The 14,157-nt window shown below is 34.9% G+C and overlaps 1 protein-coding gene and 1 non-coding gene across 2 annotated transcripts in view; one reads left to right on the forward strand and one right to left on the reverse strand.

Annotated features, from left to right (window-relative positions):
• Positions 1 to 1,849: 1,849 nt before the first annotated feature.
• On the forward strand, positions 1,850 to 1,951 carry LOC118614442. The gene has a single exon (XR_004956047.1). It is a non-coding gene; the product is annotated as a U6 spliceosomal RNA (small nuclear RNA).
• A 3,408-nt stretch (positions 1,952 to 5,359) lies between these two features.
• Positions 5,360 to 14,157, reverse strand: part of TMPRSS12 (transmembrane serine protease 12) — a 28,716-nt gene continuing 19,918 nt past the window's right edge. The window contains exon 5 of the mRNA XM_036235862.1: positions 5,360 to 5,611. Within this exon, the coding sequence (XP_036091755.1) occupies positions 5,360 to 5,611 (252 nt within the window). The remainder of the gene's footprint in view (positions 5,612 to 14,157) is intronic.

Genomic DNA, 14,157 nt, shown 5'->3' on the forward strand with positions numbered 1-14,157 from the left:
ATTTCAGGTATACAACTTTATAATCTGACACCTGTATACTCTATTGTGTGCTATCCATCCAAAGACCAGTCTTCATCCATCACCATATTTGACCCCATTTACCCTTTTTGCCCACCCACCTCCCTTCTCTGGTAACCACTGTTCTGTTGACAGCATTTATGAGTTGTTTTTTTGTTTTATTTGTTAGTTTGTTGCCTCTTGTTATATATCCCCTCTGCCCATTTTTAAATTGGTTTGTTTCTGTTTTTGGCCTTAAGTTGTATGAGTGCCTTATATATTTTGGATATTAATTAACCCCTTGTCAGATGTGTCGTTTGGGAATATCTTCTCCAATTCTGCAAGCTGTCTTTTCATTTTGTTAATGATTTCCTTCACTGTTTCAGTTTAATGTAATCTCATTTGTTTATTTTTTCTTTTGTTGCCTTTGACTGAGGAGACATATCCAAAAAGATATTGCTAAGAGTGATGTCAGAGTTTTCTGCCTATGATTTTTCCTAGGAATTTTATTGTTTCAGGTCTTACATTTAAGTCTACCGTTTTGAGTTTATTTTTGTATATGGTGTAAGAAAGTCGTCGAATTTCATTTTTTTGCATGTATTGGTCCAGTTTTCCCAACACCACTTATTGAAGAGACTGTCTTTATCCTATTATATATCCTTCCCTCCTTTGTCATAGATTAATTGACCATTTAAACAAGGATTTATTCTTGGGTTCTCTATTCCATTGATCTATATATTTGTTTTTAATGCCTGTACTGTACCGTTTTGATTATCATAGCTTTGTAATATTTGATGTTGGGAAGCATAATAACTCCCACTTTGTTCTTTCTCAAGGTTTCTTTGGCTATTCAGAGTCTTTTGTAGTTGCATATAAATTTTGTGATATGTTCTAGTTCTGGGAAGAATGCCATTGGTATTTTAATGGGGATTGCCTTGAATCTGTGTATTGCTTTAGGTAGTAAGAATATTTTAACAATATTAACCTTTCTAATTCATAAACATGGTTATGGTTTTATTTTTTACATTTAATTCCTTGACTCTAATTTGAAATTTATCCTTGGATAAAGAGTTATGGGTTCATCTTTTTTATCATTTGGCTACTCAATTTGTCCAATCTCATTTTTTTAATCGGTCTTTTCTCCATTGATTTGAGTTTGTTGATGGTTGTAAGAGGTAGGTCAGTGGGTTAGATTTACCACCTCTGGTCCCACAGCCTTTTCCATTCCCTTCCTACCCTGGCCCATAATGCCACAGTACCAGACCTTCAAGAAGTTCAGACATGCAACTGAAAAGGCTTATCTTGCCAAAGCTTTGAAACTGCATGTAGTTCACAAATGTAGATGTTCTTATGAGAGTCAGTGCAGTAAAGCAACAGGAGACTTGGTTTGTTTGGTGTATAGACCAACCAAGCTCAAAATGTAAAGAAGATTGAGAAATTTCAGTCAACTAATGTGATTGTGGTAGCCAAGGAATCTTGTGTTAACAAAGGGTAACTGTGTTAACACTGTTAGCACTGTTTGAAGTGACTCTTGTTGACCTGTTCTTAGGAAATAAATATCTTGAATTTGACAAAGTGTTGGACAGAAAATACTTTTATGTAACTTAGTGAGTGGACTATTAAAGTGGAGAGGTCCTTTTTTTCCTTAAACTTTTTTTTTTATGTTTACTTAGCTTAGGAATATAAATGCTTTCAGTTAGAAAGCCTTTATTTTTGGATATTGAACAAGGAATGCATCGGTCTTGAAAACTTTTTGCAGCTTTTTGATGTTTGATAAGGTATACAATAATTTCTCTGGTAAAATTGTATCAGTAATTTGAAAATGAGCTATCAAGAGATGCAAATTCTGTGTTTGCTTCAGTAGCAGATATATAAAATTGGAACAATACAGAGAAGATTAGCATGGCCCCTGCACAAGGATGACATGCAAATTCATAAAGCGTTCCATTAAAAAAAAAAAAAAAGCTAATACTTCCTTTAAGTTTATCTGTCTTTAAAGAATATTAAATGCAACCAATTTGTCAGATTGATATTTCTTTAGGAGCTTAATGACCAATAAATATAAAATATTGAGAATGCCCAGTAAATTTAAAATATGGTATCTATAATTAACTATGTACAACAATATACCAATTATATATAGAATTATGATCTCAATTATATCTAAAGGTAATTATGAGTAACAAGTATGCTTTATCTTTAAATTTACAGGTTTAAACTATATTTGTGAATGTAAAAGATTTATAATATTAGCTTGTTAGCTATAACTTACTTTGAATGCAGTTTTCAGTGATCAGAAACAACCACAGTTTGTTATCTGACAAAGGACTTATATTCAGAATATATAAAGAACACATATAGTATAAACATATACGTTTAAGATATTTGTTTCCAGTTCATGACTTGCTTGCCTTTTCATTTTCTTAGGTGTGTCTTTTATTTTGATAAATTGTAGTTTATACCTTTTTTCTTTTAGGCCGTGATTTTTTTTTTTTTTTTTTTTTTTTTTTTTTGCTTTAGTGATCCTTGCCTATTCCATGGTTGCAGATTCTCTTATATTTTCTTTCTACATGTTTGAGGTAAAGAGCAAGGTTAATATTTTTCCACTTTTATTGAGATAGAGTTAATAGAGAGCACTGTATAGGTATAAGTTTAAAGTACACAGATGTTATGACGCACAGACCCAAGGAAAAGCCCTAAGACTTAAAATCTACCTCTGCAAGCAGACAACAGGGAAAAACCAAAGAGGCAGGTCAATCCAGTCTGGCAATTAACAGAGTTCATTAAGGAAAATTTATATACAAGGTGTGTCTTGGGCTGACAAGTGGATATCTTTCACACAGCTTGGCAAGCACTAAAAAATGATATAGGACATGGCTAACCTTGTAATCAGCTCTTTGTTCCTCTTCTGTAGACGTGCTTGCCACACAGACCAAAGAGCAGGGTGACCTCGAGATTGACTGAAGACTCACCCTCCCCTTTGCTTGTTCTGTCTAGATAATAGATGTATCCCCTTTGCTTGTTCAAACTGCCTGTAGCCCATAGCAACTCCTATGCTCTGTAACTGCCTGAGGACAAATTAACCAATCAGCTCATGCCAATGGTAACTGCGTGGATAAGCCCTATAAAAGCAGATTACCCCTGACTTCGGGGCCCAGATTTTCAGAGTGCTAGCTCTTCTGGAATCGCTAGCATAATAAACTTGAGTTCTCCAACTCTCCAAGTGGTGCTTGGTTTCTTGCTGGTCTGATTTTTTCTGCAACAAGGCTATAATACTTTGGGAATTAGAAAAATAGAATAATTTTTTTTTTTTCAAAATAATATGCTTTTAAGTTAAAGTTATAAGTAAAAAATTCTTTTGCTCCAGTAAGTTTTCAGATGACAGTAATGAGATATTTGTCTAATAGCATAAAAAAAAATCTATGTAATAAAAAAGGTCGTATGAATAATAGATGCAATAATAATAGTCACCAGTTATTGAGTACCTTCAATTTATTAAGAACTTCATATACCCAAATTATTTAATAATTACAACAATGCTATAAGAAGGTATTAATTGTTCAAACTCTAGTGACAAGTAAGTAGCAGAATGAAATTTGAAATAAAATCTGTCTTAGATTACAGGGTCTATATTCTAAGTCTCTTGTGAAGAGAAGGGTTATATAACTGAATTCCCATTGACTGAAATAAAAGAATTCAACTGGGCAAAAAGATAAGTTGCTGGCAGTAGCCCCTGCTGATTAGAAATTCAGACCTAAAGAGTAATTAGGACATACCTTTGGAGTGAAAAGCAAGATCTTCCCCTTCAATGCTGTCAATACATTTTAGAAGAGTTTCTTAGTTCTCTGACTTATGATTTTCCCATTTTACGATGGTGTGAAAGCAACACGCATTCAATAGAAACCATACATTGAATTTTGATCTCTTCCTGGTTCTAGTGATATGCAGTAGGATACTGTCTCATGATGTTGGGAAGGCCACAGCTCCCAATCAGCCACACGATCACAAAGGTGAACAACCAATGCTCTACTGTGTCCTGTGTTGCCAGAAGTTATTGGATATTGTGTTTTATGTTTTCAAATCCCATCATGTCTGCAAAATTCCCATTTGATTTTCCTGCTTCTGGTAAGAAGAATGCTCCTGGACTTACAACAGGTTTATCAAGAGGTAACCCCAAAATTGAGCATCTGTGTTAATATTCAGGGCTATCAAGTGAATCTGAAAGTCAGGTAGTAGAAATAGGAAAAGACTAATGCATTATGTTGATTGCTATACAAGCATTACCAACTAATTCTTTATTAGACCTTGTCAATGAATAATCTAGGGTCTCTTTCAAGAAAGAACAGTCAGTATCCCCTCAGTGTTTCTCACAAGTCTATAAAAATCAGTCTAAAAGATGGTAAACTCATGCTTTCAATTAAATCCCAAAATTAGGTTAAAACAAAGCAAAGCAAAACAAAAAACACTTGGTTTTAGCTGGATGAATTGTAAAAAGGGGTGAGAAAATAATTATTTCTCCTTTACTACATGGATTCAAGGGAGATGTCAGTTGTAGTAGATACTAATAGTAGATACTAATTCAGTGAACTTTTAATTTTGTTTTGATAATTCATTTTATAGATTAATTAGCATAAGGTTTATCCCAGGTTGGCTTCCTTCTTTTACCCAGAATGTTTTTCAGTTACTTCTCCTAAGTCAGAGGGCCCAAGGAATACAAATTTTTAGAATGGACTTTAAGGAAATAAAGTTCAGAAAGTAGGTTAGAATGCTGCAAAAAAGTCATGTTGTATATTTCTAAATAAAAAATTATTTATCTGCACCACAGTTTTCTCTTGGTGTAGTAAAGGAAGTATTAATATTAAATAGTTTAAATTAAAAAATTTAAATAATAGGCAAATACTTATTTCTCCAAATACCCTTGAGGACCAAAAACAAGATGATAATTCAAAAAAAAATAATATATCATACAAACAAATGTGTTTGAATAGGATAAAATCTAACGTAAAAGGAAAGAGTTTTGATTAACAAAAGAACAGCTTCTATTTTAATTATAAACTCTTTATTATTTTGCATTTACATATATAAAGTATATATTTAAGCTGAATATTTTATATAAACTCTGGGAAGGTATTCCAAAATTGAAAAATTATGATTATAAAGTAAAACAATCAGGATACATCAAAGATGCATGTGATTCAGTGCTAAATTTACAGTCACATATCTAATATGTCACAATCTTTTTATTTCAAAAAAATGTCCACATAAGAACTCTGAAGTGGGAAATTACCCAAAGGATAAATGATTTTCATTATGTAGAACACGAAAGGGACATGATGAAAAATAAAGATTCTTCAGAATTTCTTTATGGAGTTGCTAATACGACAGTAGAACCTAAAGCTATCAGGACCTGTCCAAGTAGAATATTTGTATTAAATATGCCGTTATTCCTTGTGTTGTAAAGGTGATCTGTCAGCCATGTTTTGTAGAAGGATGGCCCACTGTAGACACCAGGAAAATTTTTTCGACCACAGCCATATCCATAACTGGTAATTCCCATTGCAAAAAATCGTTTATGTTCTGGTAAGTAGCACATTAATGGTCCACCACTATCACCCTATTTAAAAAAATCCCAAAATAGCATTAGTTATTTCTAATAATCTTTATATAATAGTAAAGCTGGAGTAAATTAATCACATTAAACATATTTATATAAATATACATTTTTAATATACTTCTAAGTTATAAAGATCAATAGATTTTCAGTTTTCCAACTCAAACAGGAATTCAGTTATATTCAGTGTGGCCTGTTATTTAGAGGAACCATATAGCTGGTGGATAAACCTACCATCTGCATAGTTTTGAACCAGAATGCTATAAATCAAAGTGTTTGGATTTTTTTAGTACAATTAGAAATATAATGTAGGACGTGTACAAAATATTGTGAATACTATCTATTAGAATACTTCCATTGATGCTGTTTGTGAATAGTATGATCTTAAGATAAAGGAAAGAGTCTTTTAAGAGTGTATGTGGGTTGCTAGCTAGAAGAGTAAACTGTCATCTTTCTAAATGATAACATTGGCTAGTGCAGAATATCAGGAATAAATGGCTAAGCCTCTCTCAGTAGTATACAAGTTAACAAATATCCATCATAGTTTATACATGACTGTCAATGTACCAACCAAAACACTAAAGGATGGTTAATCACTCAAAACAACAGGGACACTGAGCTGTTACAGTGCCTACAGGTTAAAGACCATGTTTCTAAGATATTTCCAAATTCTCTCTTTAAGGTAGGCACTGAATAATTATTTTTTGACAATGAGAATGTTTTTCTTATGAATGTGATTAAATTAGACTGGATTCTTTACTATTTTACTCAGAAAGATTTTTAAGGAAAAGGACACAGGAAAGGTAAACTGTGGACTGCAAAAATCAGAATGAGTAGGAAAAGATCAGAGTTTGCAGTATTGCTTGAGATTGAAGTGAAGGTGGATTTAGAAGTAGCAAAGAAAAGAGGAATAAAGATTCAAAACAGAAAAATAGATAAAATTTGACTTCATAAAAAAAATAAAGAACTTCTATGCTATAAGTGATAACATTAGAAAAGTGAAAAGACAGTTCAAAGAATGGGAGAAAATATTTGCTAACCGCATACCTGGTAAAGGCTTTGTATCCAGAATATATAAAGCTTATGATTTAATAATAAAAAGATAACTCAATTTCAAATGGGTAAAGATCTGAATAAACACTTCTCCAAAGAAGATATACAAATGGCTAATAAGCTCATGCAAAGATGTTCAACATTATTAGTCATTAGGGAAATGCAAATTAAAACTGCAATGAGACATCACTTCATACTCACAAGGATGACTATAATCAGAAAAGACAGAAGTGCTGACAAAGATGTGGAGATATTGGAACTCTCATACATTACTGGTGAGAATGTAAAGTGGTGCAGCCACTTTGGAAGTTTGGTAGTTCTTCAAATGTTAAATATTGACTCAGCAATTCCACCCCTAGGTTAAATCTCCATGAGAAATAAAAACATACCTACACATAAAAACATATACACAAATGGTTATAGTAACGTTCATAATAGTCAAAAAGTGGAAATAGCTCAAATGTCCATCAATGAATGAGTGGAGAAATAAAATGTGGCCTATCCATACAATGGTATATTATTTGGCAATAAAATGAATAAAGTATTAATACATGTCAGCATGTGGATGAGCCTTGAAAACATTATGCTAAGTGAAAAAAGCCAGTCACAAAAGACCATATGTTGAATGAAACCATACATGTGAAATTTCCAGAATAGGCAAATTTATAGAGATTAATGGTTGGTTAAGGCTGGGGTGAGTGGGAGGAGAATGGGGAGTGTAAGAGGATTCAATTGTAAGGCCCTTCAGGGTCCATAGAGTTAATTGGTGTTAATGTGTTCCTAGGGAAAGCTGGCTGCTTCCCCTAGGAACACAAAAATTCCACAGATTATTTGATATCTGAAGATATGGGTTCTTGTGGCATGTCCCTGGTCTCTGGCCAAGGCCGGGCCATCCTGCAAGAATGTATATTTGCCTTTTTTGGCACGCGTGCTGCACAATACTGGCAGTTTGCAGGCTTTGTGTAACAACAGTATAAAAGACCCAAGGGCTAGAGAAAAAAAAAAACCTTCTCATGATGCTTGTGTTCTGAGAATAGTCCTGCACGGCCGCTACGTTTCCGGTGCTGCTATGATGCCCATGCTGTTGTTGTGGTATGATGATTAAAGCGGTCCTGGTGGTATGATATATTCTCCTTTCCCTATATCCTCTTTGTCCTATTAACTGTTTCTCCTATTGTCCTCTATTTCATTCTGTAATGAACTACTGTTATATCCAACCGGCTTGTAGTGGTGTGTCTTGCGTATGGAGCTATCAAGTATCTAAGTCTGTGCACAGCAATTGATAAGAAATCGCTTATCAGTACAGGGAGTGACTCATTAATGGGTGGAAGTTTCTTTTTGTGGTGACGAAAGTGTTCTAAAATTAGATTATGGGGAGTTTAGAGAAACATGGCAGAGTGAGAGACATCCCCAGATCTCTCCCCTTGAAACAACAATAAGCCGAACATCTAAAACTCAACAAAAAACACCCCAACTGCACATTAGCATGTTTGAGTGTGGGATCTATGCATAAAAGCTACCACAGGTCAGAACCCTAGTTGTCAGAAGTGGACTGGAAGAAATAAAGAAGTTGACTTTCACTGTAGGAAGATAGGGAGGGGAGAAGTTGTGGCGAGGTCCCTGAACAGCCCTGCCTGGGAGTGTGTGAGCTCCATGTGGCCAGCGGCAGGGCCAAGTCATCAATCAGGGCAGAGAAGCTACGGCAGAGAAACAATTGATTTTTACCAGCTAGGTTGCAAAACTGAGACTGAGCCACAGCCTCCAACCCTCAACCCAGAGGGCCCCTCCCCAACATCCTCTGAAACCTAACACCGCAGAGCCCAGGGGAATCTGAGTAAACACTACCGAAGCTTGATAACACTGACAGGGACTGTGACAGAGTAGTGAGCGTGATTAAACATCTATAAAAAAAAATAATAATAATGCTTTATATAAAGCAGGGATCCAAGAGGCTTAGACGCCACCTACTGGGAGCCAAAAGAAAAGTGCCTTTGCAATAGACTAAAGAGAGATCTTTATATCATAAATCTTTCTGGAAAAAAAGTAGAATGCACTTCTTCTATCAATGCCCAGGCAGAGAAATAGTCCATTAAACACCATGAACACCCAAGGTGACAAGGCATCTCAGAAAGAAAATCTCCAGAAAATAAGCTTATAGACATAAAAATATACGACTTAAATGACAGAGAATTCAGGTTGGTACTTCTGAGAAAACTCAGTGAGTTCCCAAATGAGTCATATCAACAATTTCAGGAATTGAAAGAACAACTAGATGAGCAGTATGAGTTCTATAGCAAGGAGACTGAAACCCTCGAAAAGAACCAAATAGATCTTCTGTAGATAAAAAACACTGCAAGAGTTAAAAAATGAAATAGTAAGCTTGGGAAATAGAGTTGACCAAATGGAGTAAAGGATCAGTGATATCGAAGACGGAAATCTAGAACTAAATCAGAAGGAAGAAGAGAGAAACTGAAGAATGAAAAATAATGAAAGAGAAATACAAAAACTAGCTGATACCATCAGGAGAGGAAACATAATAATGGGCATTCTCAATGGGGAGGAAAAGGAGCAGGGATTAGAAAGCATTTTCAGACAAATAGTTGACAAGAATTTCCCAAATCTAAGGAATGAGCTGGAGCTTGGAATTCAAGAATTCAACAGAACACCCAATTATCTCAACCAAAAAATGCCTTCACCAAGACACACTGTATTAACATTAACAAAAATCAGTGGCAACGAATTCTCAGGGCAGCCAGGGAGAAGAAAACAGTAACTTACAAAGGAAATCTCATTAGATTATCATTAGACTTCTCAGCACAAACCTTACAAACTAGAAAGTAGAATCAAATATTCAAAATATTAAGTGAAAGGAACTACCAGCCTAGAATAATGTATCCAGCTAAGCTCTCCGGAGCCTTTAGATATGAAGGAGAAATAAAGACCTTTCTAGACATACAAAAATTGAGGGAATTCTCCACTACAAGGCCTGCACTATAGGAAATAGTGGAAGGGATCAGCTCCCCTAAAACAAAATGACACAAAAAATAATTTAGGAATAAGGTGACTATCAGGCAGCTAGAAGCAGAGGAGTGCAACCCTTACTAAGAACAGGACATTATAAGCTTAAACAAGAAGAAGAGAATTGCTATAGCAAGATAGTAATGAACATTCGGCATACCTAGGGACAAAATGAGACAATGACTGAAAAGGGGAGGAGTCAAAGATCCAAAGTCACAAAGAGGAATGGAGATAAGGCTCATGTGGAAGAAAATGGACAACCATGTGTGTGTGCGCGCGTGTGCGCGCATATAACTATCCTTTACATACTCGTAATGATAACCACACAAGAAGATTCAGAACTGAAGTATATAACATAAAACAAGAAGAACCAGAGGGAAAACCCACAAAAGCCAAGCAAAACAAAGAAAACATAAGGACAAGGAAGGAATGCAAACATTGAGCTACCAGAAAACAAAAGATAAAATGGCTATAAGAAGACCTCATATTTCAATAACCACCTACATGTAAATGGACTGAACTCACCAATAAAAAAGGCATGGAGTTGCAGAATAGATCAGAAAACAGGAGGCACATCTCAGCTCCAAAGACAAATATAGACTCAAAATAAAAGGGTAGAAAATGATATTTCAAGCAAATGGCATTTGGAGAAAAGCAGAGGTAGTGGTGCTAATATCAGATGAAACAGACTTCAAAATAAAAAGGTAAAGAAAGATACTGAGGGACACTTCATAATGATAAAGGCAATCATGCACCAAGAAGACATAATATTAATATCTGTGCTCCCAATCAGGGAGCTCTGAAATATGAAAAGCAATTACTAACAGAACTAAAGGGAGAAACAGACCAAAACTCTACCATAGAAGGGGACGTAAGTACCCCACTGTCGGATATGGACAGATCATCCAAACAAAATCAATAAGGAAATAACATTCTTAAATGACACATTAGCCCAACTGGACATAATTGACATTTACAGAGCCTTCCATCCCAAAACAGCTGCTTATACATTCTTCTCTAGTGCACATGGAACATTCTCTAGGATTGACCACATACTGGGACACAGAGATAGCCTCAACAAATATAAGAGGGTTGGAATCATACCGACCATATTCTCTGATCATAATGCCTTGAAATTAGAGATCAACTGCAAAAAGAAATCAGGAAAACCATAATACATGGAGATTAAACAACATGCTACTGAAGAATAACTGGGTCAGAGAAGAAATAAAAAGAGAGAGCAAGAGATACATAGAAACGAATGATAATGATAGTATAACCTAGCAAAACTTTTGGGACACGGCAAAAGTAGTCATGAGAGGAAAGTTCATATTATACAGGCTTATCTCCAAAAACAAGAACAAGCCCAAATAAACCAGCTAATGCTTCATTTTAAAAACTCTAGGAAAGGAAGAACAAATGAAGCCTAAAGTCAGCAGAAGGAAAGAAAGCATCAAAATTAGAGCAGAAGTAAATGAAATTGAAAACAACAACAACAACAAAAAAAAAATAGAAAAAATAAATGCAACAAAGAGCTGGTTCTTTGAGAAAGTTAATAAGACTGACAAACCCCTGGTGAGACTCACCAAAGAAAAAAGAGAAAGGACACAAAATCAGAGACGAAAGGGGAAATTACAGCAGACACTGCAGAAATACAAAGGATCATACAAGAATACTCTGAAAACTTTATAATACCAAATTTAATAACCTAGAAGAAATGGACAAGTACTTAAAAAAAATGCAACCTTCCTAGACTGAATCAAGAAGAACTGAAAAATCGAAATACACCGATCAGCAGTATGGAAATTGGAACAATTATCAAAAACCTACCAAAAAGTAGAAGTCCAGGACCAGATGGCTTCACTAGTGAATTCGACCTAACAGTCAAAGAAGATTTAATACCTATTCTCAAACTCTTCCAAAGAATCAAAGAGGAGGCAATAATTCCCAACTCATTTTATGAGGCCAATATTACCCTGATACCAAAACCTGGTAAAGATAACACACAAAAAAGAAAACTACAGACCAATAGCTCTCAGGAACACAGATGCAAAAGTCCTAAATAAGAAACTAGCGAACTGAATACAGCAACATATTAAAAAGATTATACACCACAATCAGGTGGGCTTCATCCCAGGGGCACAAGGATGGTTCAACATATGCAAATAAGTTAATGTGATACATCATATAAATAAAAAGTAATCATAGGATCATATTAATAGATGGAGAAAAAGCCTTCGACAAGATACAGCATTCATTTATGATCAAAACACTTAATAAAATTGATATAGAAAGAAAGTTCCTTACCATAATAAAGGCTGTTTATTACACACCCTCAGCCAACATTATAGTTAATGGTGAAAAACTAAGAACCTTCCCTCTAAGATCAAGAACAAGGCAAAGCTGTCCACTGTTGCCACTTTATTCAATATAACATTGGAGGTCCTAGCAAGTGCAATCAGGCAAGAGTAAGATATAAAAGGCATCCAAATAGGAAACGAAGAGGTCAAACTGTCATGATTTGCAGATGACATAATTCTTTGTATAGAAAACTCTAAAGACTCCACAAGAACACTACTAGAAACAATAAGCAAATAGAGTGAAGTGTCTAGATACAAAATCAATGTTCAAAAATCCATAGCATTCCTATACTCTAATGAAGTGTCAGAAAAAGAAGTAGAAAAAATAATTCCTTTTGCAATCACAACAAAAAGAATATAAAATACCTAGGAATAAATTTAATGAAACATGTGAAGGACCTATATAATGAAAACTATAAGACCCTATCAAAAGAAATTGAAGAAGATACAAAGAAATGGAAAGATATTCCATGTTCTTGGATTGGAAGACTCAAGAGTTAAAAATGACAATATTACCTAAAGCATTATTCAGATTTAATGCAATCTTCATCAAAATCCCATCAGCATTTTTCACAGAAATAGAACAAAACATCAGGTTTGTATGGAAGCACAAAAGACTGGAGGCATCACTCTGCCTGACTTCAAAGTATACTACAAAGCGACAGTAATCAAAACGGCATGGTATTGGCAGCAAAACAGACACACATGGACCAGTGGAACAGAATCGAGAGTCTAGACATAAGCCCATATTTATATGGGCAAATAATTTTTGACAAAAAAGTCCAAAAACATACAGTGGAGAAAGGAAAGACTCTTCAATAAATGATTCTGGGAAAACTGAAAAGCCACCTGCAAAAGAATGAAACTAGACTGTTGTCTATCACCACACACCAAAATTAACTCCAAATAGATTAAGGACCTGAATATAAGGCCTGAAACAATAAAATGCATAGAAGAAAACATAGGAACTAAACTCAAGAACCTTGGACTTAAAGAGGATTTTATGAATTTGACTTCAAAGGCAAGGGAAGTAAAAGCTAAAATAAATGAATGGGACTACATCAAACTAAAAAGCTTCTGCTCAAAAAAAGAAACTATCAACAAGGTAAAGAGACAACCATCTGGGAAAATAAATTTGCAAGCAACACCTCTGATAAGGGCCTAAGATCCAAAATATACAAAGAACTCATACAACTCAATAACAACAAAAAAACAAATGGTCCAATCAACAAATGGGCAGGGGAACTGAACAGATTTCTCCCTAGAGGACATACAAATGACCAACAAATAAATATATGAAAAGATGCTCAACATTGCTAGCTATTAGGGAAATATGAATCAAAACCACAATGAGATACCATCTGACACCTGTTAGAATAGCTATACTCAACAGGACAAGTAATAACAAGTGTTGGAGAGGATATGGAGAAAAAGGAACCCTCATACAATATTGGTGGGACTGCAAATTGGTACGGCCACTATGGAAAACAGTATGGAGGTTCCTCAAAAAACTGATGATCTACCATAAGATCTAGCAATCCCTCTACTGAGTATTTACCCTTGTGAGACTTGAAAACTCATATCCAAAAAGATATTTGCACACCAATATTCATACCATCATTATTCACAGTGGCCAGGATATGGAAGGAACTGAAGTTTCCTATGATAGATGTTTGGCAAAAGAAGCTGTGGTACATATATACAATGGAATATTACTCAACAATAAGAAGAGATGAAATACTGCCATTTGCAACAACATGGATGGACCTTGAGATAATCATGCTAAGCTAAATAAGCCTGACAGAAAAAGTTGAAAATCACATGATATCACTTATATGTGGGATATAAACCTAAAAGCAACAAATGAACAGGACAAACAGACAGACTCATGGACATGGACTATAGGCTAGTGGTTACCAGAGAGTAGGGGGTGGGGGGAGCGGGGAGGTAGATGGGGTAAAGGGGGTCAAATATGTGGTGACAGAAAGAAATCTAACTATGGGAGGCAAACACACAGTGTAAATATATATATGCCTCACTGTTAAAAGGTATAGCTGAAACTTACTGGATTTCGTTAACCAATGTCACCATAAAGTAAATAAAAAATAAAATAAAACA

This window comes from Rousettus aegyptiacus, unplaced genomic scaffold (assembly GCF_014176215.1).
Source record: "Rousettus aegyptiacus isolate mRouAeg1 unplaced genomic scaffold, mRouAeg1.p scaffold_m13_p_2, whole genome shotgun sequence".
NCBI lineage: Eukaryota > Metazoa > Chordata > Mammalia > Chiroptera > Pteropodidae > Rousettus > Rousettus aegyptiacus.